Source organism: Salarias fasciatus, chromosome 18 (genome assembly GCF_902148845.1).
Source record: "Salarias fasciatus chromosome 18, fSalaFa1.1, whole genome shotgun sequence".
Taxonomy (NCBI): domain Eukaryota; kingdom Metazoa; phylum Chordata; class Actinopteri; order Blenniiformes; family Blenniidae; genus Salarias; species Salarias fasciatus.
This window is the reverse complement of record NC_043762.1, coordinates 18,398,443-18,422,730: the sequence shown is the minus strand read 5'-3', so window position 1 is coordinate 18,422,730 and position 24,288 is coordinate 18,398,443. Positions and strand designations below refer to the sequence as shown.

General features: G+C 44.7%; 1 protein-coding gene across 10 annotated transcripts in view; it reads right to left on the bottom strand.

The window, feature by feature from the left end:
* rnf220a (ring finger protein 220a) overlaps nucleotides 1-19,755 on the bottom strand; it is a 140,783-nt gene extending 121,028 nt beyond the window's left edge. For 4 of the 10 annotated variants that reach the window (XM_030116095.1, XM_030116097.1, XM_030116101.1 and 1 more), the window contains exons 1-2: nucleotides 19,353-19,754; nucleotides 5,470-6,622 (exon numbers count right to left, since the gene is read on the bottom strand). In XM_030116095.1, the coding sequence (XP_029971955.1) occupies nucleotides 5,470-6,124 (655 nt within the window). In that variant the 5' untranslated portion in view covers nucleotides 6,125-6,622; nucleotides 19,353-19,754. Of the gene's footprint in view, nucleotides 1-5,469; nucleotides 6,623-8,631; nucleotides 8,715-19,352 lie in introns of all 10 variants that reach the window. The other 6 variants (XM_030116102.1, XM_030116105.1, XM_030116103.1 and 3 more) reach the window with 4 other exon arrangements.
* Between the last annotated feature and the right edge of the window lie 4,533 nt (nucleotides 19,756-24,288).

The following is a 24,288-nucleotide window of genomic DNA, read 5'->3' as shown; positions in this document are numbered from 1 at the left end:
GGTTAAGGGTGTGGTTTAAGCGCTGAGGTGAAAGTTACGCTGAAAAGGTGTGTGAAGTAAATAAAATGTGTGAACTAGCAGGCAGAGGTTATACAACCAGGTGTGTGTTCACACATTTAAAAACACAATCTAGTGAGAGATGAAATCACTGAAGAGTTACAGACGGGATTCGATCATCTCATCCTGTCCCCTTCGTGCGCCTTGCAGCAGCTCCAGCGGCTCATTTGTGTGACGTGCACTTGTGAACGCACACACACACATACACACACACACACACACACACACACACACACACACACAAATATATGCACACATTGATCTATGTCCAAATGGAGTGGCTGGGCCGACAAAAGGCTCGACAGGAAGCGACTAATCCTTGATCTGCACAGTGTCGCAACAATGACCGCAGAGACTCACACCAAGTGAAACACACACAAGTGCAAGAGCGTGCGCGCTCACGCACACCTATACAGACAATCGCTCCTTCCTTCCAGTTACCACCCAGTGAGAGGCACAGGGGGTGGGGATGCTTACAGAGGGATCAAATTATTTTTTTATCCCACATATTCATGTAATTCCTTCATTTATAAGAAGATTTTAATGTTCTACAAAGACTACTGCTAATTCAACACACACACACACACACACATACTAAAAGTGGCCTCAGCTCAATATGTGAACCAGATATGGATCAGATGTGTGAAGGCTGGTATTGACAGGGACACACACACTCCCCACCCTGGGGAGCTGCCAGAAGGGCAGAAGGGCACTCACTTGGGGGTAAACAAAGCCACCACAAGTAGGACAGTCCTCAGCGCGAGTGTGTGTCTGTGTGTGTGTGTGTGTGTGTGTGTGTGTGTGTGTGTGTGTGTGTGTGTGTGTGTGTGTGGCAGAGAGTGGAGACTGACAGGGAGGCAACATGAGAGGGACAAGCCTTTTAACATCTGGCTAAGCACTGACAGGAAGACACACACACACGCGGGCGAGCAGGCAGGCGAGTCCCAGTCGTAATTATTAGAACACTCTTACTTAACTTAACCCTGCCACTAGACCGTGACAGGCAGAGATGGAGGGAGGGCGAGGGTGGAGGAGGACTGATTTTTGTGGACAAGGAGAGGGATGAGCGTTTCTGTCTCCCTCGCTGTTTTTTTTTTTTTAACTCCTTACTCGCCACTTGCTGCAGGATTAACACAAATAAATATCGAAAACGCAAGGATGAAGAGCCAAAGATATAGTTTGTTGACAAGAGGGAAGTGTAGAAATCCCAAAGTAATGATTGGTCATCGCTGAAGATGGACATTAAAAAAAAAAAAAAAAAATGTAAAATCAACAATAGCATCAGCATCATCCGTCTTCCCTTTATGAGAACGCTCATTCTCTGACTTCCTCAGTTTATTTAACTTTACAGCGACTTTTTTCAGCAGCGCAGTTTCTCCTGCCTGGCCTCAGAAAGAAACAACACACATGACATTTGCTCTGCAGAAGAAGGGGAGGGGAATGAACATAAACAAAAAAAACGGAGGCAACACCAAAAAAGAGCAGAAGAAAGGAGAGGATCGGGACGACGAGGAGGCCTCTCGCTGTGTGTTTTCACAGCTGCGCGCGAGATGCACTCGCTTTAACGTTAAAACTGTTGTAGGTTGTTGTGAATATCAGGCATTTAAGGCATGTTCTTGAAACATAAAACAGTCCCGCGCAGCTCGAGGTGTAATTTCTGGATTTATGGCTGAAATGTAGATTTAGTATGATCAGTTATCGTGGATGTTATCACGATCGCTGTATGGTGAACTTGCCCAAGAATTCCACTGCTTTTATTTCAGTCAGGCAGATGGGATCTGCATTTCAGCTCAGCATCTCGCCATACTCCCGTTTTCCTCCGAACCTTCCTTCCTTCCCACAACCCATTTTTTTCGGATGCTTTCTGATCCTTTTCTTTTATCTCGTCCTCCCCTTTCCTCCCTCAGACGTCCCTTCCCCTCAAAAGAATTTGTTTTCTTTCTTTCTCTGCCAAGCATTCCTGTTTCTTTCTCTTTTTTTTTTTTTCCAATTGTACATTTGTCTTTCAAATGACATCTTCGCCTTCTTTTCTCAACTGTTTGCGGAAAAGATGCAAATTGAAAAATGAAAAGGGGGAAGAAAGGACGAGACGGACGGGGAAGCTGGGTTCGGCATTTAGGGTCAGGTTCAGTGTAAATCTCTCAGCCTTGTAAATGTGGAGAGCAGGGAGAATGTAAACAAACAGACTACAGCTGTCACACACTTGTACTGGGAGGACGTGAAAGAAGAATGAGAAACTGAGGAGGAGGAAAAAAGAGGAGATGAAAACAGAAAAAAGGAGGAGAAACATTGATGCTGGAACGTGCTGAGGCACAGACCCCCGCGCTGACATGTCACGTAAAATCACCAAATCCCCCCCTCCGCAAACAAATAAATGCACTGCAAGGGCGGATTGTTTCATTTGTCAACACTGGCATTAATTCCAATCACACATCTTATAATTCCACTCTCTCCTTTACTCACTTTTTTATTCTCACAAAACCTTCCTCCACTTTAAATTCTTCCCTTCCGGAGCTAAAACCCCGCGGTGTGAACGCAGTAAATGGTAATAGCTTTTATAATAATATGACATGCGGAGTCCTCTTAAGGCATGATGGGGCCTTTATGCACAGGTTTAGCGGCTGACAGGTTAGCGGGTTTAGTTAACAGCCAACGTGCCTGTGGGTGCGGTGGGGGGATTTAGGAGGGCTTAGCACGGTGTGGGCCACTGCTGCCGAGGGTGGCAGGAGGCGAACTTAACAGAATTTTATGCAAGTGAGCTCCAAGGTTGTAGTGGTTTTGAATTATTTCACACTTTTTTTTGGGAGCGGGGATGAAGAAGTGAGGATCAACTTTGGGATTAACTTGCAAGTGTAAGTGTAAGGTAAGTGGATTAGAATAGGATTGTTATAATTGGTATTTTGGGGAATCTGTTTTCATACTATATAGTAGTTTTGTCTGGCTACCTTAAGTCAGAGAGTGGCATGGTCTTAAAATATATGCAAATACACATGGGGACGAAGAGCATGAGTGTTCTATCTCTTTCTACAGGTGTCATTTCTGAGAAATCCTACAGGAAGATCAGCGTCTGAAAATTCCACTTGTCATATGATGCTCAAAAACTGCACATTGCATTTAAAGAAAAAAAAAAAATTGTTTCCAATTTGTGCCCATCAAATGGGTCATCTGTAGTAAAGATACATTTTCTCAGCTCTGAACTGGTCTAAATGGTTTTACAATTTGATGCATGTTTGTGAGTTGAGACATGGTTTATGGAAACTTCATGTCGAGGAATGAAACTTGTAAAAGTCTTCAAATGAAGCTGATCACAATGCATTTACTCAAGTAAACAAGTTTTTTGTGATGAACCTTTGTTATCAGACACACAATGAACCTCTTGACAATCCGAAAGCCAAAAGCAAGCTGCTGTGTGTGTGAAGCAGTGGAAAGGCTGCTAGTTAGCTAATGTGTGTGTGAAGCAGTGAGAGCACTGTCCTCCTGGGATTGTACCAAAGTGTTGTTTGTTCTTTACGCCTCTCCTGGATCGCCAAAACCAGTGAAGGAGAACCCATAATTCTTTGCTGTAAGCAGTGCCTCTGCACATCCAATTGCATTAGAAGCCTATGGTAGAGGTGGAGGCTACTTGTGCCAAGATTTAACCTGATTAGATACAGATTCAGCCGTTCCAAAAGACAGCACAGAAACCCCATACCCATCTTCTATTCTATTTCTGGCCCCTCAGACTTAGAGCTCAAGAATTTGTCGTGATAGCATGGCAGGGTAATACTTGGTATTCAGTGAACACGGTCCTGTTGAGCAAGGCACGGCGCATATAGCTGCACCTTATCGGTGATATTAAAACACTGTTAAATTCCAGTGTGACACACTTTTTGATTCAAGCACAAATCTGGACGATAATGAGTCTCAGATGATGGAGAATAGTTGCGTCTCGCTTTGTTCGCTTTCTTCGTTCCCCTCTCCCTCTCACATTGTGTGCTTTATGATATCTTTCTCCTTCTTATTCCTCTGTCAGCCAACCACTTGGTGTCATTTTCCCAATTTCCTCCTCTCCATTTCTCCCTTCATCCCTCTCTTTCGCACCCTCTCTGTTTCTCCTGTGGTGGTCTTTTTATCGGATCAGTCTCAGGTCGTCGCCTCTGTCTCTCATGTGTTCCATCAAGGATACATCCCTCAAACACCAGCTCAAAGATGGAGGAGGAGGAGGAGGAGGAGGAGGAGGAGGAGGAGGAGCAGAGAAAGAGTCAAATAAAGTCAAAAAGCAGAGAGACTGTTTCATAAGGAAAGGCTTCCTAAATTATACAATATAAGCCAGTCTCAATGTCTACCCACGTCCTAATTTGTCAGTGAGATCCGATGCAGCTTGTTGACATGTGTAGGAGACGCTGGTGTTCCTGCTGTAAGCTGTCTGTGTGTTTGGAAGAGTGTTTTGCATGCTTGTATACTTGGGCTCCTATAACCCTCTTATACTTTGCTTTGAAAACACACACACACACACAAACGCACAAACCCACACACACACACACACACGCACGGATTCCAAGCTTTTGGGGTATGTGGGTAAATCTTTTGGCAACAGGGGTGGTGGCGCGAAGCTATGATGAATGCTGATGGCAAAGAGCACGGTCGGTCTCTGAACCAGTCACTCACTCTCTCTCTCTCTCTCACACACACACACACACACACACACGCTCACACACTAATCAGATTCCCAGTGCGTGAGGGCCAAATGGCATCCTTCCACTGGTGAATGCTAATGTGACCAGCGGAGCTTGTGGGCTTGTGAAACAAGGATAGGCAGAGCCAGGAGAGATGATGACAAGGAAACATAGATGGGATTGTTTACTGGCGTGTGTGATGCTGGTGTTTGAACATTTGCATTCTTTCACAAATTGCAGCAAGTTACACTTTTTAATTTAAGAGCCAGATTTACACTTGGTTGAGTGTGTGTTAGTGAGTCTTGTTTGCAAGTTTAATTACTACAGCTTGCAGAATAACCCTAAAATGTGGTTGTGTTATGTTCCTGGCTCACACAATGCTCAGGAGAAGAAAACTCAAACTAGTTGCAAAACTGTTATATAAATAAAATGGATTTTCAGTTTCAAAACTACTTATTGGTATTGCCAAGCCGCCAAGCCTGGGTGCATTATGACATTATTTTTAGGACAGTGTACACATTGTGTTATTTCATCTATTCATAACATGAACATGTGGGCGCATATTTGGACCCTAGAACAAACTTTCATAAAAAATAGCAATGCAGTTTGACAGAAACACAACACAGAATCTGAACCTCATGTTTTCTACACTTTAAACTTGTGCTTACTGTGATTTCTAAGTGTGTTTTTTATGCGCATCACAATCTGATTCCATGTTCCCCAAGTGCAAATGTGGAAGACATGATTTGCTACTCACAGCGCTCAATGCGGTCCTCGGGGCTGGAGGACGTCTCTCGATCGGACAGGAGGCCGGACACGGCGAAGATCTTTTTTCCACTGTCCTCCACCGCTTTCAAGGCGCTGCTGGGTGAGCCCCCCGGTGGGATCTGGGCGCCGCCAAAGTCATACTCTTTCCCCTCGGCGTCAGAGTACCGCAGGTGGGGTGAGGCCTCTGCATCCAGGCAACCTTTGAGACGCTTGGCCGGGGTGAAGGCGGACTGATACCCGCCCGGCGCGCCATCGCGGTCTTCTGGGGGAGACGCAAAAGGTCTGAAGGCACCAACGCCGCTGTGGTTCAGCATGCTGATGGGCGAGCAGTCCAGGTTGGGAGGGGCGAACTGGTGATGAAGGTGGAGGAGGGAAGGAGGAAAGTCCCTGTTGGGGAATCCCGGCGGGACCGCACCTTGACGATGGTACATTGATGCAAAAGTGTAGGAACCGTTGTTAAATGGCAAGTGGACGTCTTTCTCGACCGAAACCGGGACGCCAAAAGGGCGTGGCTGCTGGCAGGGGATCGAGGCATCCCGGGAAGCTTCGGCAGTGGAAGCCAGCACCATGAGGGCTGGCGAGGCCAGGGGATTGGGCAGGTAGGAGGAGCTCTCCATCTTGAACGCTGCCCTGTGGAGGTCCATGTCGAGATGGACTTAAAAAAAGCTCTCAGTACTCAGACGGGAGGAGATGGTCCTCCAAATAATACTGAACACAGGACCCAAGACCCTTGATAAGGGTCTAAGGAAAGGTAAAAGTCTGGGTTAGACTTAAAGAACTCAGTTTTGGGGGGTTTTTTTTAACAAAAGGTGTTCAGAAGACAATCTTTTGTTTGTCAAATGCACACGAAGAAAAAACGGCAGGGAAATACTTGACTTCAAAATGAATTCAGTTCATTTCTCTTCACTGTCTCATTTCAGTCTGGATCCTTCCATGTCAGGAAAGGGCTGTTTCATACTTTCAGTCATTTAAACAGATCGGTCCACTTCAGCGCTGACCATAAACACAATATATGGTTGAGATGGAAAACGCCCTCCTGCGTACGATGCTCCCCTCATGCGTCGGCCAAGCAGAGCGGTCTGGGTAGGGTGGACATCTGTAGGTCTTCAAGGCCGGGCAGTCATCTTCATGTGGTCGCCGAGCTGAGGGCACACAAACACAAACATCAGGTTTCTCCTCAGCATCACAGCTGCAATATTCTGACATCAAGAACAAACATTTGTTCAGAAATTTCCATATGTACTTTATTTAGGTTCGGGCCATTGTTAGAATTGCTCAAGATTAATGGAGTGTACCTGGAGAAAATGTCTCACAGACCAAAGAAGAACATGCAAATTCCACACATCACATTTTCCTGTTAACACAGCAAGAATGATCAGCGCTTGCTGCCTAGTATCTGAAGCACAAAGACCTGCATTTCCACATGTTGAACAGCGCTATTTAATGATCTCTGAGCCAAGGTCTCCAAGTTTCACAGCCTGATAAAACAAATAACAAATAAAGAAGAGAAAGAAGCTCTGCAAAGTAACAGAAATTCCTGATGGCTTTCGTCATTGTGGACAGTCCTGAAATGAAAACGAAGTCTGGGTGGAAAAAAAATTAAGTGAGTTTTTCTTCATTGAAAATGTCCAAATACTTTAAATCCCTTTACACACCCGATCACTTCTCTTTTAAACCCCTTCATCGTTTCCTAATGACAGGTACTCTCAGGGACAGGAGACACTCTGCTTCCTTTCAACAGACGATGATCGATGCCTTGCCCTCAGTCTGTTTGTAGCGGAAAGGAGAGGAGCTGAGTGGAAAAATTTTAATAAAGAAGCTTTTGGAAGCCAGGGCTTGAAGTCAAAGTCTTTGGGGACAGAGTGTTCTTAGGCAGACACTGTTGTTGAAGCCACACATTCAAAACCTCTTGGAAGAAAGTGCCCTCAAGTTGACACTGTTGATCAAATCCTGTAAATCCCTGCCCTTTGACAAAAAGCCAAGAAGTATTTCAAACCCCAAACTTCTCTCTTTTTCCCCTCGTCTTTTCCTCGGGCTTGAAAATAAAAATGCATCCAAACCATTTCCACATCACGTCTTTCCACTCCGATCTCCACAGCCCTGTACGTCTCATCTCTCTCCAAATGTCCCCTCCTTGTCCTCCATCCCGCTAATCTGTCCATCTTCTCTTCCTCTTCTCTCTATCCTCATCGTCTCTTCTCATCTCCCAGGCACTATCTGTCCTCGCTCCCTCCCTCCTCCATCTCAGATCTCAGTCTAAGCCGCTTATTCTTACCATCTCCCAGGATATTATTGGACCAGAACCACTTGTCTTAAGATAAGGACACACACACACACACACACACACACACACACACACACACACACACACACACACACACACACACACACATCTGATAAGAGCCTGTGTGGCTCAATGTTCAGCTCAACACCCGACTCGGTGGGGCGAACACACTCCACACTCTTGCAGGCGTTGCTCCCCCGACTTCTATCTCTCTATCTAACCACTTTTTAATTCCCCAATTTTTACTATCGGCCCCATTTTTCTTTCTACATCTTCCCTGTCAATCTTTTCCCATCCCTTCATTTCTCCCTCCATTTTGCATCTCCTCCCTGCTCCCCTGGGTGATTCAGATGGGTGATATCATATCAGACCTCTCCATCTGCCATCCACGAGCCAGAGGAAATCTGACTGAGTGAATAAATTAGCCGTACTTGACCCGGCGACCCCTCGGCATCCGTGGCAGCAGACTACAATCTTCCCTCCTGGGGATTAGATGGCGACGCGCGATTGGTCGGTCAGGGATCACAGAAAGGCAGCCAATGAAATGACAAAATAACATTTCAGAGATTTTTATCCCCAAAGGGCAATTTGAAGGAGACTGGCTTGTTAAAGGTCCAATATGTTCAATATGTTAACATTTGAAGGAGGTAAAGATGAACCCGTCACACTTAAATGATAAAAATATAATCGCTAAATGCAAATCGGTTATTGTCTGAAAATTATATAGATTTAATTGTATTTGACAAATGCTAGTGGTATTATCACAATCAGCACTGCAATCAAAATTCCCCCACTGAGGGCTCCCAAAAAGGTCAAACATCAAGTCATATGCATGCATACATAAACTCACAATAAATATAAACTCACACAGTATCAAGTGGCAGCGCGGCCTGCTGGAGGCCAGCTTCAGAGCCGCGCTGACTACCAGCCAACATCAAAGGAGAAACTCCCTGGGAAATGAAAGGAGAAAATCTTTTATAGCTATCAGCTGTCCACAACACTCATTCAAATCAATTTCCAAACCTGATCTGGGCTTTGGCACGCTCCTCTACCTCCCACACAATGACACACACAGACACACACACAGACACGCACTCGACAACAACTGCCAAGAGAAAAGCGAGAGGAGAAGGCCCGGACACGGTGAGAGATGAAGGGATGTGAGATGTTTTACATTACCGCAAATGTACAGTGGACTCGTGTGGAGTGTTGAGAAGGGCTTACGATAACACACCTCAGGTCTGGACAGATGCCACAGACTCACATTACATGCCTGTCTTCCGAGTCCGCCGCCGCCGTCTCACCCCCACTGTCCTATCCATCACAACTCGCCCCGGAAATAACAACCTGAACTCCGATCATTCTTCCATCTCTCTCTCTGTCTATCAGTTTACTCTCTCTTCTTCTCTGCTTCTCTCTTTGTTTCTCGTTTTCTCGGCTGGCATCCCCTCAATTCACGCTGCACGGCGTATCATGCTTTCTCCTGTGTAACCTCCAGCAGGAGGGTGTCTGAGGTGTTGATAGCAAGGTAATACACTGATAAGTACTGGGATATTTCAATTTTATTATCATTACCCAGCAGGCCGAGGGGCGGCGAGCGAAGGGCCGCCAACATGAAGCAGCCAATCCAATAAGAGGACACTGGATATTTCCTCACAGGCTGCAACAGAGAAAGAGGAAGAAGAGGAAGAGATGAGCGAAGAGGAGGATTGATCCAGGAAGGAAGAGGAGAACAGGTCAGGAATAAAGTTTGAGACAAAACAAAACATGAAAAGAAGACGGGTGAAATAAACTAGGAAGACAAAATAAGCAAACAGGAGAAAAGAGTGATGGCTTCAGGAAAGCAGGAGGTGACGGGAGTGAGAGAAGAGAGTGTAATACTGGAGCAAAGGGTACAAATCTCATCTCCCAGGGTGCCTGACACAAGCTGGCCGCCTTCTGGCCTGGTGGCTGTGTGTGCATATGCACAAGCACACAGATTTAGACATCCATGCCTGCTTTTTGGGCCTTGAGAAATCCATACCAGAGGGACGCAGGAAATTTGTTTTTCTTTTCTTTTCTTTTCTTTTTTTTTATCGGTATTTCCCCCTGCTAAACGTGTTATTCATATGAGTGCAATTTGTAGTAAAAATGTCAAAAAGCCGCTCACACTCCGTGATGTTTTTCCACCGTGTCTCTGAAACAACCATCATAATGCCAGATGACACACACCTATGGATATCATCAATATACAAGTGCAATTACATGTAGCGCAAACACGCATGTCAGTCGGTGCCATTTACAATCCCATTTGCCACCGAGGGATACCAGCCACACATTGTCTGACGCCGGGTATATGCATTTTATAATAGGAAATGTCACAGGGGAACATTTACCACGCTGTCATAATTTGATTACAGTGTACAAGAATGATACAGCTGTCAGCGCGGTATTAAACACAAACAGCGAGAAGGGGCTCTTCACGTCGAATCTGCACTTTAAGTGACAATGTTGTACCGGTCGGAAAAAATTGCGGTGTCAACAACAATGTGCTTGAACATCATTCTTTCACTCAGGAAATATGAGTTTCCGAGAGGGGTGAGGGAGCAGCCACATGATCCATGGGAAATAATTGGTAACTATGGCCATTAATAATCTTATTTTTTTTTTTAAAAATCTGGCAATTTTCTTTGTCAGATTACTCATAACCGACACTGTAAGGATAAATAATATATGGATAATCATCTGTGTTTACTAATCATTATAATGGAAAAGCAATTACAGAAATGTAAAAAAAATAAGCAGTTTTCTTTACAAGATACAGAAAAAAGGATAAGAGATGAGTGTTTTTACAGGATCCAAACTCCACCGCTGACACACAGCACACATGTTCTCCAAGACCCGCTTTTTGTTGACTGTTAGGAATAAATATTGTTCTTGCATGGCTGCTTTGTGTGTAACTGGTGCTCGTCGCCGTTGCAACGCGGCAATGAAACTTGTCACATCAAGTTTTCCAGTGTGTCTGCGGAGTTTTGGAGAGGAACGGAGAGGAATCCAATTTTTGTTATAAAAATGACTTGTCGACTGTGACTCGCGTGTGCATGCACGCATTTCTGTGTGTCTGCGAAACTGTCGGGAAGCAAAGCTGCTGAAGTTTTTTTTTTTTTTTTTTTTTTTCCTAATGGAGACAGAGAGAAAAGCAGTGAAAACCGCAGGCCTGTCTAAGTGTGTGTGTGTGTGTGTGCGTTTGCACTTCCTGATCCATGGATATATTTAGAGGTTGTTGACAAGCGTGAAAGTGCCACTCTTACATTTTATTACAAGACGGGCCAGGCTGTGTCATTCATCTCATCTCTCCGGTGAACACACGCAGACACACACTTTGCTCATATATGCCAGATTGAGTATATATAGAAAATCTGAAGTTACAAAAATGACCATACTGCATATTTAAACATTGTTTCCTTTGAAGTCTGTAAGTGGCATCAAATAGTTCTCAGAATTAATATATTTGCATTAAAACTGAAGCAATCTAAAGGGTTTTGAGTGGGTGGAAATACGAAAGGCGAAACGCTCTTGAGAACAAAATGTTCATGTCCAAAAGCCACAAAACTCTCAGTTCAAATTTATGGATTCTGAAGCCTCCCATCAGCCCTCCCTTGTTGTTCTTCACTCTAACCTGAGAACCCTGGCACATCTTGTTTCAGGACAATTAAAGCAATGAACATTTTAACCACCGAATTAAACATTTTACAGGAAACATTCAACCTCCCACATCAGCAACACAGTAGGTGTCCTGTTTGAGGTTCAAAACAACTTGAAAAAAATCAGTCCTGAACACTTTTTTTCATCTCAGTAAAAACTTATTTCATAGTTCTCAACACTAGTTTGTCTTACAAGACCAGCAAAAGTAAGAACATGACACATTTTTCATAAATTCTGAAACAGTTCACTGACCTTTCTGTGCATATGATTACAAATCTCACACATAATGGAAGAAGTGACGGAAAAAAGCAACAGCATAGCTAGAGACTGACAAATCAGCCTTAAAACTGCATTAAAAGTCAACATTTTGCAACAGTCTGCAACACTGCCATTTAAAATCCCACTGTCCAGATATTAAATACTTGCCACCATGACACCAGCAAAAAGGGAAACAGTAAACCGTGGATCTGTAAGTACAGTGATTTTTTTTTAAGGTTCTTTTTAAGATAAAAAGCATGAGCTGACCCCGCAGCAGGTCCATTCTGTATTCCAGACAGACTGCAGTGTTTGTGCTAATGCCTGAGTAGATATGTGTATCCGTGTGTGTGTTTGTGTGTGTGTGTGTGCGCGCGCGCGCATTTGCTGATGTCCAAAGCAACAGTCGATACTATTGAAATCTACTCATTCATGTCTGGCCGGGAGGCAAAGCTCAAATGTCCTTGTGAATAAGAATCACACCCATTTATCTCCCCTCTCTCTTTCTCTCTCATATGATTTGTCCTTGTCTTTGCTTTCAGCGGCAAAAACCCTAATTTTGTTTCCAGGTGTCTTTCAAATATCTAATTTCTCCTTTAACAAAAAAAAAAAAAAAAAAAAGTCCTCTCATTGTCATCCTCTCCGATATGAAATTTGTAACCAGGTTATCTGCTGCAGTCAACAGCTGCTGCAGCTCACCGGAGATGTACGCAACCGCAATGAAAAATATCACTGTAAGATTTAATAACGGGCCGACTTGTGCATCCTGCTGGATAATGACACAATATTCAGCCTCATAACCGATAAAGATTGGTTGAGCGTGCAATGCAGCACTTCACAGACAACATACATAGAAAACAGTGTTACTTAAGTTTAAAAGCATTAAAAGAGCAAATCTCTCTCTCTCTGTGTGACATTCATTACACACTCCTGCAAAGAGCAGAAGGATTTACTTCTCAAATGAGGCTGTGATTTCTGTGACCGGGTCATGGCTGCCAGACAAAAATCATTCTGGAAGTCAGCTCTGACCTGTGGCAGAGGTTTCTATTCATGGCAGCTCCAGCGAGGCCCGGTTCAGCGAGGGCCAGCTAATTCCTGCTCCCCAACAAGGCTAAATGGGAAAAGCACACCATTCCGCCGCTCGTACATTACTATCCTGCGAGTGTATTTCTGGATCCTGGGTAAACCGAATCTCAAAACTTTTTATAGTTCCCTGAAATCACGTTAGGTGGGGTTTAGTCAGGTGCACCATGCACAGAATTACATGCTGACAGTTCAAGCAAGCTCATTTGAATAAGAAAAAAAAAAACCCTTTATAATTCATTTCTGTGTTTAATACATGGACTGGTTCTTGAGGAAGCCAGAGAAGGCTGTTCTGAAAAAAATAAAAATACAACCGAGACAATAAGTTCTTCTTTGTCATTTTGATCCCTTTATGTTGAAGTCTCAAAACTTGCAAATTCTCATTTTCAAAGACAAGACAAGCACACATAAAAGGAAAAACTCCCCTCCTGACAGATGACAAGAGCGCCGACTCGCCGACCGAGAAGTGACAGTTTGCCATCCATCCTAGTGTGTGTGTGTGTGTGTGTGTGTGTGTGGCACCAGCCGTCTTCTTATGAGTCTTTATTGCTGTGCCGCGTTGTACAACAGCAGCCACTAATCTAACTGGCTGGCAGGCAGACAGGCGGCTGCTGGCCGGTTTGTACGACCGGCTGCATGCAGGCCAATTAGTTCCAGTTTAACAAGGGAATAACTGTTGCCAGGTACGCTGCTTTTTCTCCTGTTTCCCTGTTAAAAAAAAAAAAAAAAAAAACCTCTATAGTGGAGTCAATAATGATAATATAAACACAGGGAAACTTATTTATCGATTGCAGAGAAATGATGTGTTCTGCTTGTCACTGAGGTCAAAGGTCAGGGGCAAACAGCGAGCAGCAGTGTTGGGAGGGCGGTTTGAGAAGATGCTCAAGTTATCGCAAAGCTGCGAGGCAGGCACGGTGAATATCAGCCTGCGTGTGTGCGGACATGCAGATGCGTCAAATATTGCAGGTGCGTGTGTGTGTGTGTGTGTGTGTGTGTGTGTGTAGGTGTGTGTGTGTGTGTGTGTGTAGGTGTGTGTGTGTGTGTGCTTGTGTGTGTGTGTGTGTGTGTGTGTGTGTGTGTGTGTGTGTGTGTGTGTGTGTGTGTGTGTGTGTGTGTGTGTGTGTGTGCCGGTCAGATCAGCCTCCCTGTATCAATCTTGTTTCCTGCTTGCATGACCGACCGGCTGCACGGGGAAAAATGATAAGTAGGCTACACAAATAGTGCCTGTCTGCAATCGATGAAGGCAAATGCACCAACGGTGTCTTCTGGGCGGGGGCGGGGGCGGGGGGGTCTGCATGGCGAGGTGGGGGTGAATATTAGCTTATTTTCCAAGCAGGGAGCTTGTGATCCGGCTCACAGTGTAATTGACGAATAGGGGGAAACCTGAGAGAGAGAGATCTGATGTGGCGGGTGGGGCATGGGGGGGGGGCACCAAAGGTGGTGGTGAAGGAGGGCGGACACAGAGAGAAGGAGACACGGAGCAATATGGAGAATAGAAAGTATCTGACATCCGACACAATTCCCCCCTCCCTCCCCCATTAGGCTAATTCTTTGACTTTCTCTTGTTGCCAATAGCGTCTCCAAGTGATATTTCCCCCATAACGGCATTACCAGTGGCTGCCTTCTCCAATGCAATCAAACCATTAAACACAGCGCTGCATCCCCTCCGCAGAGTGATTTCCTTCCAATAGAAAAGGACTGGACGTGAGCTACTCCTCTTTCCTGTCATCAATAAAACGAATACTTGGGTCTGTGTGAGAGTAAACTTCTCAGGTCTGTTTAAAATGTATTATAATATTGATGATAGTAATATTCATGATAATAATAATAAATCTACAATATTACTTTTTTTGCTGTTATCATCACTAAACTGTACATTTTATTAACTTTTATTTGGCACCTCTTCTTATTAAAGCACGTTAAAATTATAAACAGATTGCAAAGCACATAGTGAGTAATGTCTATGAAATATATATTTTGAAAAACTTTGGATCCAAGTTCAGACATGAGCCATTAGACAAATCAATCAAATTCTCCCTGAAAACACAATCTGGCAGGCAGGCTGCAATTTCCTGCGAGGGAAAAATGTTTGGTTTGTTTGATAAGCAGAGACAGGCCCTACAATACACCGCCTATAAAATGATGGCAATCGGCTCCCTGCACTTAATTACCGAGATTATAACAGAGGTAACGAGGCAGCAATAAGACAAAGTTTTGGGATGCGGATCGCGCGGGACGGGCCCCGCTCTCCTGTCTGCGCGTTCACACACTTGTTATTTACCGGCGACGCGTTTATTCCAATTACCGTCTGCATGTCAAATAGGCTGCGGTAGGTAATGTTTATTACAAAAAATATTATTAATAATAATACAAGACGGGCGAATGGAGAGGTGAGGCAAACAAAAACGAACTAGGAGGGTCGGAGGGGAAGAAATGGAGGAGTTGGTTCTGCTTTTTCTTCTTTTTTTTTAATAAAGAATGAGGAATTAGTGCATATTGATAGGACTTAATAGACCGAAGGGGGTCATCAAACTAGTCGCGACTGAGCGATTCGTGGTTAATTTACTATCAGTGTCATGTTATGGGAGGGAGGGGGAAGGAAGGGGGGGGGTGGGTGAGATGTCAAAGTATGCGTCATTACGCATTAATATTTCCGAATGGTGTAAAATAACCCCCTTTTGGGTGGCGTGGTTATACAGGCCTGAATAAATAGGCCTGTGGATTTACAATCGTGTCGAGGCAGCAGAGAATCAGAGGGAGAGAGGAGAGGAAGGAGGCGCAAAAACCTCTTGAAACCAAAGTTACACCCGCTTCTTGAATAAAATCTTAATTACTCTCCTCCTTTCACCGAGAGAGATGACGGTAAATAAAACTTGGCGCGCAACATAAATCCATGGCCACACTCCCAATAAAATAATCACTTGTGCTTCCCATCCTCTGATAAAACCATCTTGACCTGATGGATATGATTTCTAAGCTGCTTAGCGGCTACTTAATGATTATCTACGTCGCAATAAAAAGTGAGAGTTAACAGGTTTCCTGATAATTAAGCAGGCGCGAGGATTTCCTTTTATTTCAGACGAGGCGGCTTCCTGGGATCCAAATTAAAATAAACTTCTCTCCCCGCGGCCATCGATCCGGGGGAGAGGTGTGAAATGGACATTAATTTTAGTTCACTTCTCGCTGCGCAAAGAGGGGCGCAAAGGAGATCAATGGCGAGCAATAACAGCTGACTGCTGAGAGAGACGGAGAGAGGGGAGGAGGGGGACCATCGAAAACGCTGACAAATAAATCATCTTTGATACTTTTCCTCCAACCTGGACACTTTCTTTCTTTTCTTTCTTCTTCTTTTTTTTTTTTTTTTTGCGCACAAACTATTCTATCGGGAGGGACGAGGGATAGCGGGGCGAGGCCTTAATGAATAAATGATAAGAATAATAAATAAGGTGGACTTCAGGTTCTTTAAATTACATAGTCAAATGTATATATTAAATTAAATTTGATTGAAAAAATATTTTAAACAGTCTCCTTGATACATAACTTCTTTTCTGCTTCTGGCTGCAGATAGCCAATCTTCATCTTCAATCCAATAGATCCGATGTATTCTCTAAATCATTATCTTTAATTATCAAAAATAAATTACATCAAAAATCACTATCGGGGCCAAGCGTCAATAAAACGGGGCGCATTTAAAAGTGGACGCGAAACAAGCGACTTTAATTGAAGTGACAGGAGAAAGAAGCGGCAGCTTATAAATCACTCAGCGGTAAAAACTGAAGCGGAAAATAATGAAATGATACGGAAACTGACAGCGTGGTCCAGCAGCACTCTGACAAGCAATATTTTACAATCAAACACGAGCAAATTTCTAATGAAGTGCACATGAAATGCAGCTTTATCTTATCAGACAGAGATGTTATATCTAATATTTGACTGATCTCCAAAAATCTGAATGATTTTTTGCAACATGTGAATTAAGTAAATTACTCAGAATATGTCTATAATGATAAAAAATACATCAAATCAAAACTTGTTTTAAAGTTTAAAAAAAAAATAATGACACTTTGATTATAAAAGCAAGCACAATTTTAAAATGCAGAAATATAATTTTAATGATACAAATAAAGCAGAGAATTGCACCGAACGTGGAATTTGACTTTCATATAGTTACGGATAATCACAGAAAATCAGAGCTTTCTCACTCTAATTCTGAATTGTTGGGAATCACTGAGAAAAACTAATAAACGGCGTAACTTCCATCCGCACCAGGAGTCAAATCATTAGCGTGACTCAATTTAAAAATAATGCACGTTTCAGTAGCACATCGCTTCCTTCCTCGTTTTCCCGTTTAAAGGATAATTATTGCCTGGGAATGCGTTTGGCTGAAAGGCTCGGCTGGTCGTTGGAAGTCAGAGCTGGTTGATCTGACAATCAATAGAGTCGATGTGGAGGGATTCATCACGCCGGAATCACTGGGTCCGGATGTGAAAAGTAGTTTCTGATTTTTTTTCTTTCTTTTTTGAGGAGCTATAATTCAATCATCACTTTGCGGTGAGTTCAATGACCCGCCTCGGGCGCACCTTCGCTCCAGAAGTGCGTTTTTACGCGCTATTTATTGCTGGCGCTGAGCGGACTTTTTAACTTGGAAATTACTGCTAATAAGTCCGTCGCATTTTTCCCACACTCCCTAATTTTATTATTCCTTCTTCCGAGAGTTCGCCGCTTGGTGCGGGAGGTGTGCACGGAGACGGGCGCGTGCGCGACAGCCCTACTTGTTTGCTTCTGTGGATGAGCGTAATTTTTATTCCCCAAAAAAATATGGAATGGACGCGATTAACGGGAGGCCGACACGACGGGGAGGAAAAAAAAGATGTGAGAAACTGAAAGAGGCTGATAGTATGAGGGGGAAAAAATTCAGCCTTGCTTCACTTGGAAGATGAGAAACGGAAAATATCACCCGGTGATGCCCCAATAATTAAAAATATGAGTGTGGATTAAACCACGAAGCACACAAAATCCTGTGAAACGGGACAGCCGGTAATGATTAAGTCATTTATAGAAAGTTGTCCAATGGGGGCGACGGGATGAGCAGGATGTGCGTGAATGTGGTATTTAGTGACCCAGCAGCGGCAGCAGCCGCGGCGGCAGTCCGCCTCCTGGCTCCCGGTTCTCGGCCCCCGGGACTCCGGGCTGGGCGCTGCTTTGCGGGGGGCGGGAGGTAAATTATAGAGGCTCCCATAGTTAACAGGTGTTTCCCAGCTGTGTTTAGGCCCGCGTGTGTGTGCGTGTGTTTCCACACACGTGCACGCGCCTGCCGAGCACGGTGCCACCCTCTTCTTAAATTCAAGCCGTCTGTTTCTCTCCGAGAGATTAATTTTAGGAGCGCTGCTCTATTCGCACGTGCTCCCGGATGGCAGAAAAAGCTGTAAAAACACCACCTTTATTCTTTTTCTTTTCTTTTCTTCGCTTCTCCGTGACGTTCTTACTTTGGATTTGTCTTCAAATAAATCTTTTGAGCTGTTTGGATTAAATGTCTATTTCCTTTCTTCTTCTTCTTCTTCTTTTTTTAAAATCAAAATCCAAGTTTAAAACGCAAACCCCATTCAAAAAACGTTTGATTTAAACAGCGCAGTGAAACAGAAGTCTTTCATAAATTTCAATCTGTGCCATGTCACGCATTAAAATTGTGCTTTATTAAAAGTCCCGCTAACGGGGCCAACGCGCGGCGCATTAAGCCACATGCCCTCATCATTATGTGGGCATCGTGCTTTAGTGCTCCGCAGCAACTGTAACTTTTCATTGAAAAAAGCGGCGGTAGAAACACCGAGTGAGCCATAACCCCCGCTGTCCCCATGTGAAAGAAGTAAAAGTTCACTTAAAATACAGCAAATAGCAGCAGTGCTGCGGGGAGGCAGGGGTGCGGGTCAGAAAGGGTCTCGGGAGCGCTGCAAAAATAGGAAAAAAAGGACATCTTAATAATAGAAAAATGTGAAAAATTGATTAAGTTTGATGCATATTTTAAAGAACTCTCAAAGTAAAAGAGGGATTATTGTTAATATTTATTAAAATAAAAAAGTGAGCTTAGTTGATGCGGTGTACAGTGCTGTAATTCCTCAGTGCGTTGTGATGGTAATTTATGCGTAATGGCATCGACACACGCTCTTCATTTAAGTGCTTTCAAGAAGCCACTTTCTTGTTTGTAAACCCTCGCATCCTCACGCGCGGGCACGCGCGCGCAAAAGGGACGTAAACAGATATCGAGGCACACACGCATTCGCGCGCACACGCGTAAAACCCCGGTGTCCAAGTGGACACTGGCCGTGCCACGACTTTTCTTTTCCTTTTCTTTATTATTAATCCACGCGTTGCGGGGAAACGTCCCCGCGAGCAGCCATTAAAAAGTCCCAGCACAAGTCCCGGCAGAAAGTTTACAGAAACGAGTCGAAATGCGCCTCGAACGCCGAAAGGAGCGGCGGAACGTGGAGGAGCGTGGAAGCACAAACTGTAAAAAGCTTCAAAACCCAGCGACAACAACAACAAGAGAAGACAAGTCAGAGTTAACTCACCTCGCCGAGGCAGAATCCGCTTCTAATGCTGACGACTCCCCGGTTTCCGGCTTCTTCTTCTTTTTTTTTTTTTATCCTCACAACAAACCGAAAACTTTTTTTTCTTTCTTTTTTTTTTTTTCTTTTTCTGCGGAGTGGGAATATCAGTAGCACTGGCCCTTCTGGCTGCGGAGCGGCGGCACCGGAGATAACGGGAGGCGCTTTGGAAAAGCAAAAGTAGTTAACACCTCCCTGTTAGTTTACCAGAGCGCAGGACGGAGAGAGAGGGAGAGAGAGAGAGGGAGGGAGAGAGGGAGAGAGAGAGAGAGACTTCCCACAGACACACTGTAAAGTGGGTATCAATAGCGCAATCGCGCGTGCAGCCCCTCCGCGGAAATACCGGGACGATCAGTGAGAGGGAAGAGGAGTGAAGCCGGCGGAGGGAGCGCAGGAGCGCGCAGACAGTAGCAGGCAGTGGCGTGAGGGGAGTGGGGGGGGGGGGGGGGGGGGGGGGGGGGGCTCGTGCGTGTGCGTGTGTGTGTGTGAGGCTGGAGCCGGGGCTGCGCGAGGCTGAGCGAGCAGTGTGGGGGTGGATGGGGGAAAACGGGGGAGGCTGTGGAGGGAGGGGGAGGGGGGGGTGTCCAGGGTCCAAAGCGCTCCGAGGTGCAGTGCTGCCGCGCAGCGCTCGGGTCGCTCAATGACTGACAGATACGACACCGTCTCACCGGGTTATTCTTAATTAAGAGGGGAAAAAAACACACTTTTATTGGACATTCCTTACTTTGCCATCTCGATCTGTTCGAACCACAACTTTTAAAATGGCCAAACAGGGACGCGCGTTCAGCTGTGGATCTCAGCCCGCCTGTCACTGTGCGGAGCGTGTCTCACACACACAAACACACACACTGACATTTCTTACACATTCTCTGAACACAAAATCTTGTTGCCTCTCCTAATTACACAACACAAAAAGGATTGAAGTAATTAAACAGCAAATCCAGATTCGGTGTAGTTTTTCGGACGGTGCGGCGGAGTCCGCCTCTCCCCTCTGTCTGGCATTTCGTTCCCCTGGGTGATTTCCACTGCGCTTTGTGCGCAAAGTGAATGAATTATCCCCCTCCTCTCCCTCTCTCTCCCACTCCCTCTCTCACTCTCTCCCCGTTTTTCTCTTTCACCCGATGGAGAGACTGCTATTTGCCATAAAGCCAATGAAGTCCACCTCTTAACAAAAAGAGGTGGACTAGCAGGCACTCTTATAAAGTGCGCACTAGAGACTGAAGTTAGTGAGACAGAGGGAAGTTCACTAAACCGGAGCTGCGGGGACAATCGCCACAATACTTCAAAGACACTTGGATTTTTTTTTTTTCTGACAAACTTTCATGAGTTAACTGCGTAAAATTCACCGAACTCCGTCAGATTGGGATCATCCAACAGACAAGACCATAAGCGATTTTTTTTCCACTTTCTTAAATATAACTACGATTTTCTCCCCGTGGGATGATCTGCTCTTGTCTTTATCAATCATTTTATTAAATACACTTGAGTACATTTGTGGAAAAAAGATAAAACATTTTTCACTTTCAAGAAAATATCTTAGAACAGGGAAATCTGAGGGACTAATGGGCAAGGCAGCGCCGAATGTTTGGTTTGTGTGTGTGTGCGTGCGTGTGTGTGTGTGTGTGTGTGTGTGTGTGTGTGTGTGTGTGTGTGTGTGTGTGTGTGTGTGTGTGTGTGTGTGCGTGTGTGTGTGTGTGTGTGTGTGTGTGTGTGTGTTGGACTGAGAGAGAAAGACAGAGATGCGGGAAGAGTTCAGCTGTCCCTCCACTGCCCCCCCTGCTGCTCGCAAGTGGAACTGATCAATAGTTCAGACGGCTTAAAAATAACTTTTTTCTTGGGTTTCACCCTCTCTTTGATCACTCAGTCAGACCAATCGAGTGCTGCGGTTGAAGCACAAATTCCTTTTTACTGTTTCATTCAGAGCAGGCGGGTAAAGAGGAGTCAAACATATGTTTGCAATGAGGGAAACCAACTTACCCTCATTTTTGTTGCCCACATTAAACAGAACACAGTTATGAAAGTCGATCTCACACCACCTCAGATTCTCACAGGAAGATGTAGTCAAGGTGATTTTAGAATATAAAAATATTTCTAAAGAATTCAGCTTGCAAAAAGGGAACCTAAATTCATTTTCATATTTACAACAGCATTCAAAACCCCATTATGTATGACAAATCTTATGAGGACCAGTAGCTCCTTTTTCTGACGAACCATGAGTTACAACATCGCTAAGAGGGTCTCAGATTTGCAGGCCTAAACTCAGTCAGGCCTTTTTTCTTTTCACTTTCTGCACAGTCCCCGACATTTCCCCACAAGCAGATCTACTTCAGACAAGGGAGATTATGATTCTGTGATGGAAACAACACTTTGATTGGCTTTCACGCTGTAATATACCAATGTTTTAACTAACAATAGCGTGGGAAAAGTGAAAAGGGTTGTGTATGCATGCATGCGTGTGAGCGTGTGTGTGTGTGTGTGTGTGTGTGTGTGTGTGTATGCTGGGTGGTCTCCATATACATGAGGGGCAGCAGCATCAGTAGCAGTGCCATTAGCAGTGTGTTGTCTTGCTAATAGGCTCAGTTTGGAGTCAATGGGCTGACTGAGGAAGAGGGCCATCCATGTATTAGATCCCTCTCCATTCAAAGTCTAATGCCCCCCTTTAGGCCCGCCCCCTGATGTTTTTAAATGCTGCCTCTGTGTGTATTGACTAGGAAGCACTTTGATAGCACCTGTTTTTCGCTATCGAGGCATCTTTCCCAAGTTAACTTAACTTGATATCACTTTGAAAGATCACAGCTTAAAAAAAGATTTATGTTTTACCCAAAAGTGAAAATATGTGCAAAATTCCCAATAACAATTAAACAGTAAAATCTACGAAATAATTGCAGTTTAGGAATAAGTAGATGCATTTTCCTGACACTTTCAAACCTGGCGCTCCTGTCCGAGCGTTGGCGTTTTGCTGTGAGTTCCCAAAGTGTTGGAAATGACTTTTACGATGTGACAATGCTATAGTTAACGGCAGTTTAGGTATAAAAACAAGACACAAAGGCTGAGAAAGACAGATCATGGTTGGGTTTAAAATAAGTGCTGTGGGACCAGGGGACTTTCTCGTCATGGTTACAGTAATAACTGTGCGGTCGGGTTTACGGCACTGTGGTCGCTCTTTTAAAAAGCCTTTGACTTCCCTGGCTGTCGGTAGGAGAGTGCACATTAACAACCGGCTTTTGTGTTAAACTCAGACGTTTTGTTGTCTTCATCATCTCTGCCTACGTGGACTTTGCAATTCTGGAACAACATAAGGTTGTTTCCCACTTTTTTTTTTTAAGTTAAAACTTAAAAATGTACTTGCAAAGATTAACAAATCTTGAAGAGTTCATTTTATTCTCTCACTTGACTTGTCGAAAAGTTCTATAATTCTTGCCATATTTCCAAAAGGACACAAAACTGGCCGAAAACAAACTGTCAGAACGCCTCATCTCTCCGACGTGACATGAGCTGCCCGGCGTTGCGTGCCGGCGGACGCAGGTTCTCGCTCCGTTCTCAGCAGATTTCTTAGCATCCATCTGAACTGACTCATGTCTCAGTGTTATGAAACCTCTGACATCTGGGAAGAACTGACAGACTGATAATGAAAAGCCGAGCTGACAGCAGGGGACCGGGGCTGCCCTCTTCCCTGCCTGCTTTCACCTCCGCTTGCTCGGATTTATCCTTAAATTGAATTCCACCTCTTTCTCTTTTTTTTTCTTTTTCTTCTTCTTCTTCTTCTTCTTCTTCTCTCTCTTAAACCCTGAAATCGGAGGACCGGGCCGAGGCGGGCGGAGTGGAGAGGGCGTGACGAGTTGCGGCTTTCTGCACTTGTTTATGTTACTTGCTGGCTCGCTAATACGATGCTCTACTTAAACCCAGCATGTCGGCGTGAACAAAGGTGCTGCAGTGATGAAAAGTTTTCTTTTTTTTTTCCCCGTATCAGAGCAGAGAGACCTTCTGTATTTTATCGTGTGAACCCCTAATCCTTTGATATTTTAAGGCAGCTCATACTTGACCCTTCCTACCACCAACACTCTGGAAGGTCCTTTACACCACGAGGGGCTTAATTCCTTAAACAAACCATGTTTGAGTGTGATTTACAGCTAATCTGGATAGGCGACGGTCATTTCTATCCTTCCTTTAATAATTTACGATTGGTGGAATTTATAGCACTGGCTCCCCAGCCGTGCATGCCGCCAAATCCATATGTCTGTAATATAATGAGATTTTAGCGCAGTGAGATTATAAATTATGGTGTGATTTGTTCTCTTGCTGTTTTGTCAGGGCGCAGCCTTTGAGTGTGTGAATGTGTGTGTGTGTGTGTGTGTGTGTGTGTGTGTGTAGCTCGGGGACACGGCTGGCATTTGGCTGCCACGGCGCTCTAATTGCTGACGTACACACAGATAGATGGGACCTGATGGTTGGTGTCGCCACTGGAGGGAAAGAGGAGGAGGAGGAGGAGGAGGAGGAGGGAATGGAGAGAAAACAAGGAAGAAGAAAAAAAAAAAGAAAGCCAAATGGAAGAGATGAAGACAGAAGGATGATGAGGAGAAGCGGGGACGCGGAGCACGGATGGGTTGGTTGAGGGACGAGTGAGGAGGAGAGAGGTTGTCTTGCGGCGGGAAGCGCCGCTGCCAGCGGCTGCACGGCCGAGCGGTTAACCACACCGAGGGAGCCACGTTTACGTTCAGAGGAAGGAAAGCAGAGAGACAGGGAGAGGAGGGACGCCGGCTCAGCCACATCCATCTCGCTCTCAGATCTGTTGCTCCAGGGAGCTGTTGGAAAATGAAGAATTACATGGCCCTGATCAGATTACATTACAGAACAAGTGATTACATGCATTTGACTCTTGTACAAAGGGACAAAAATGAGG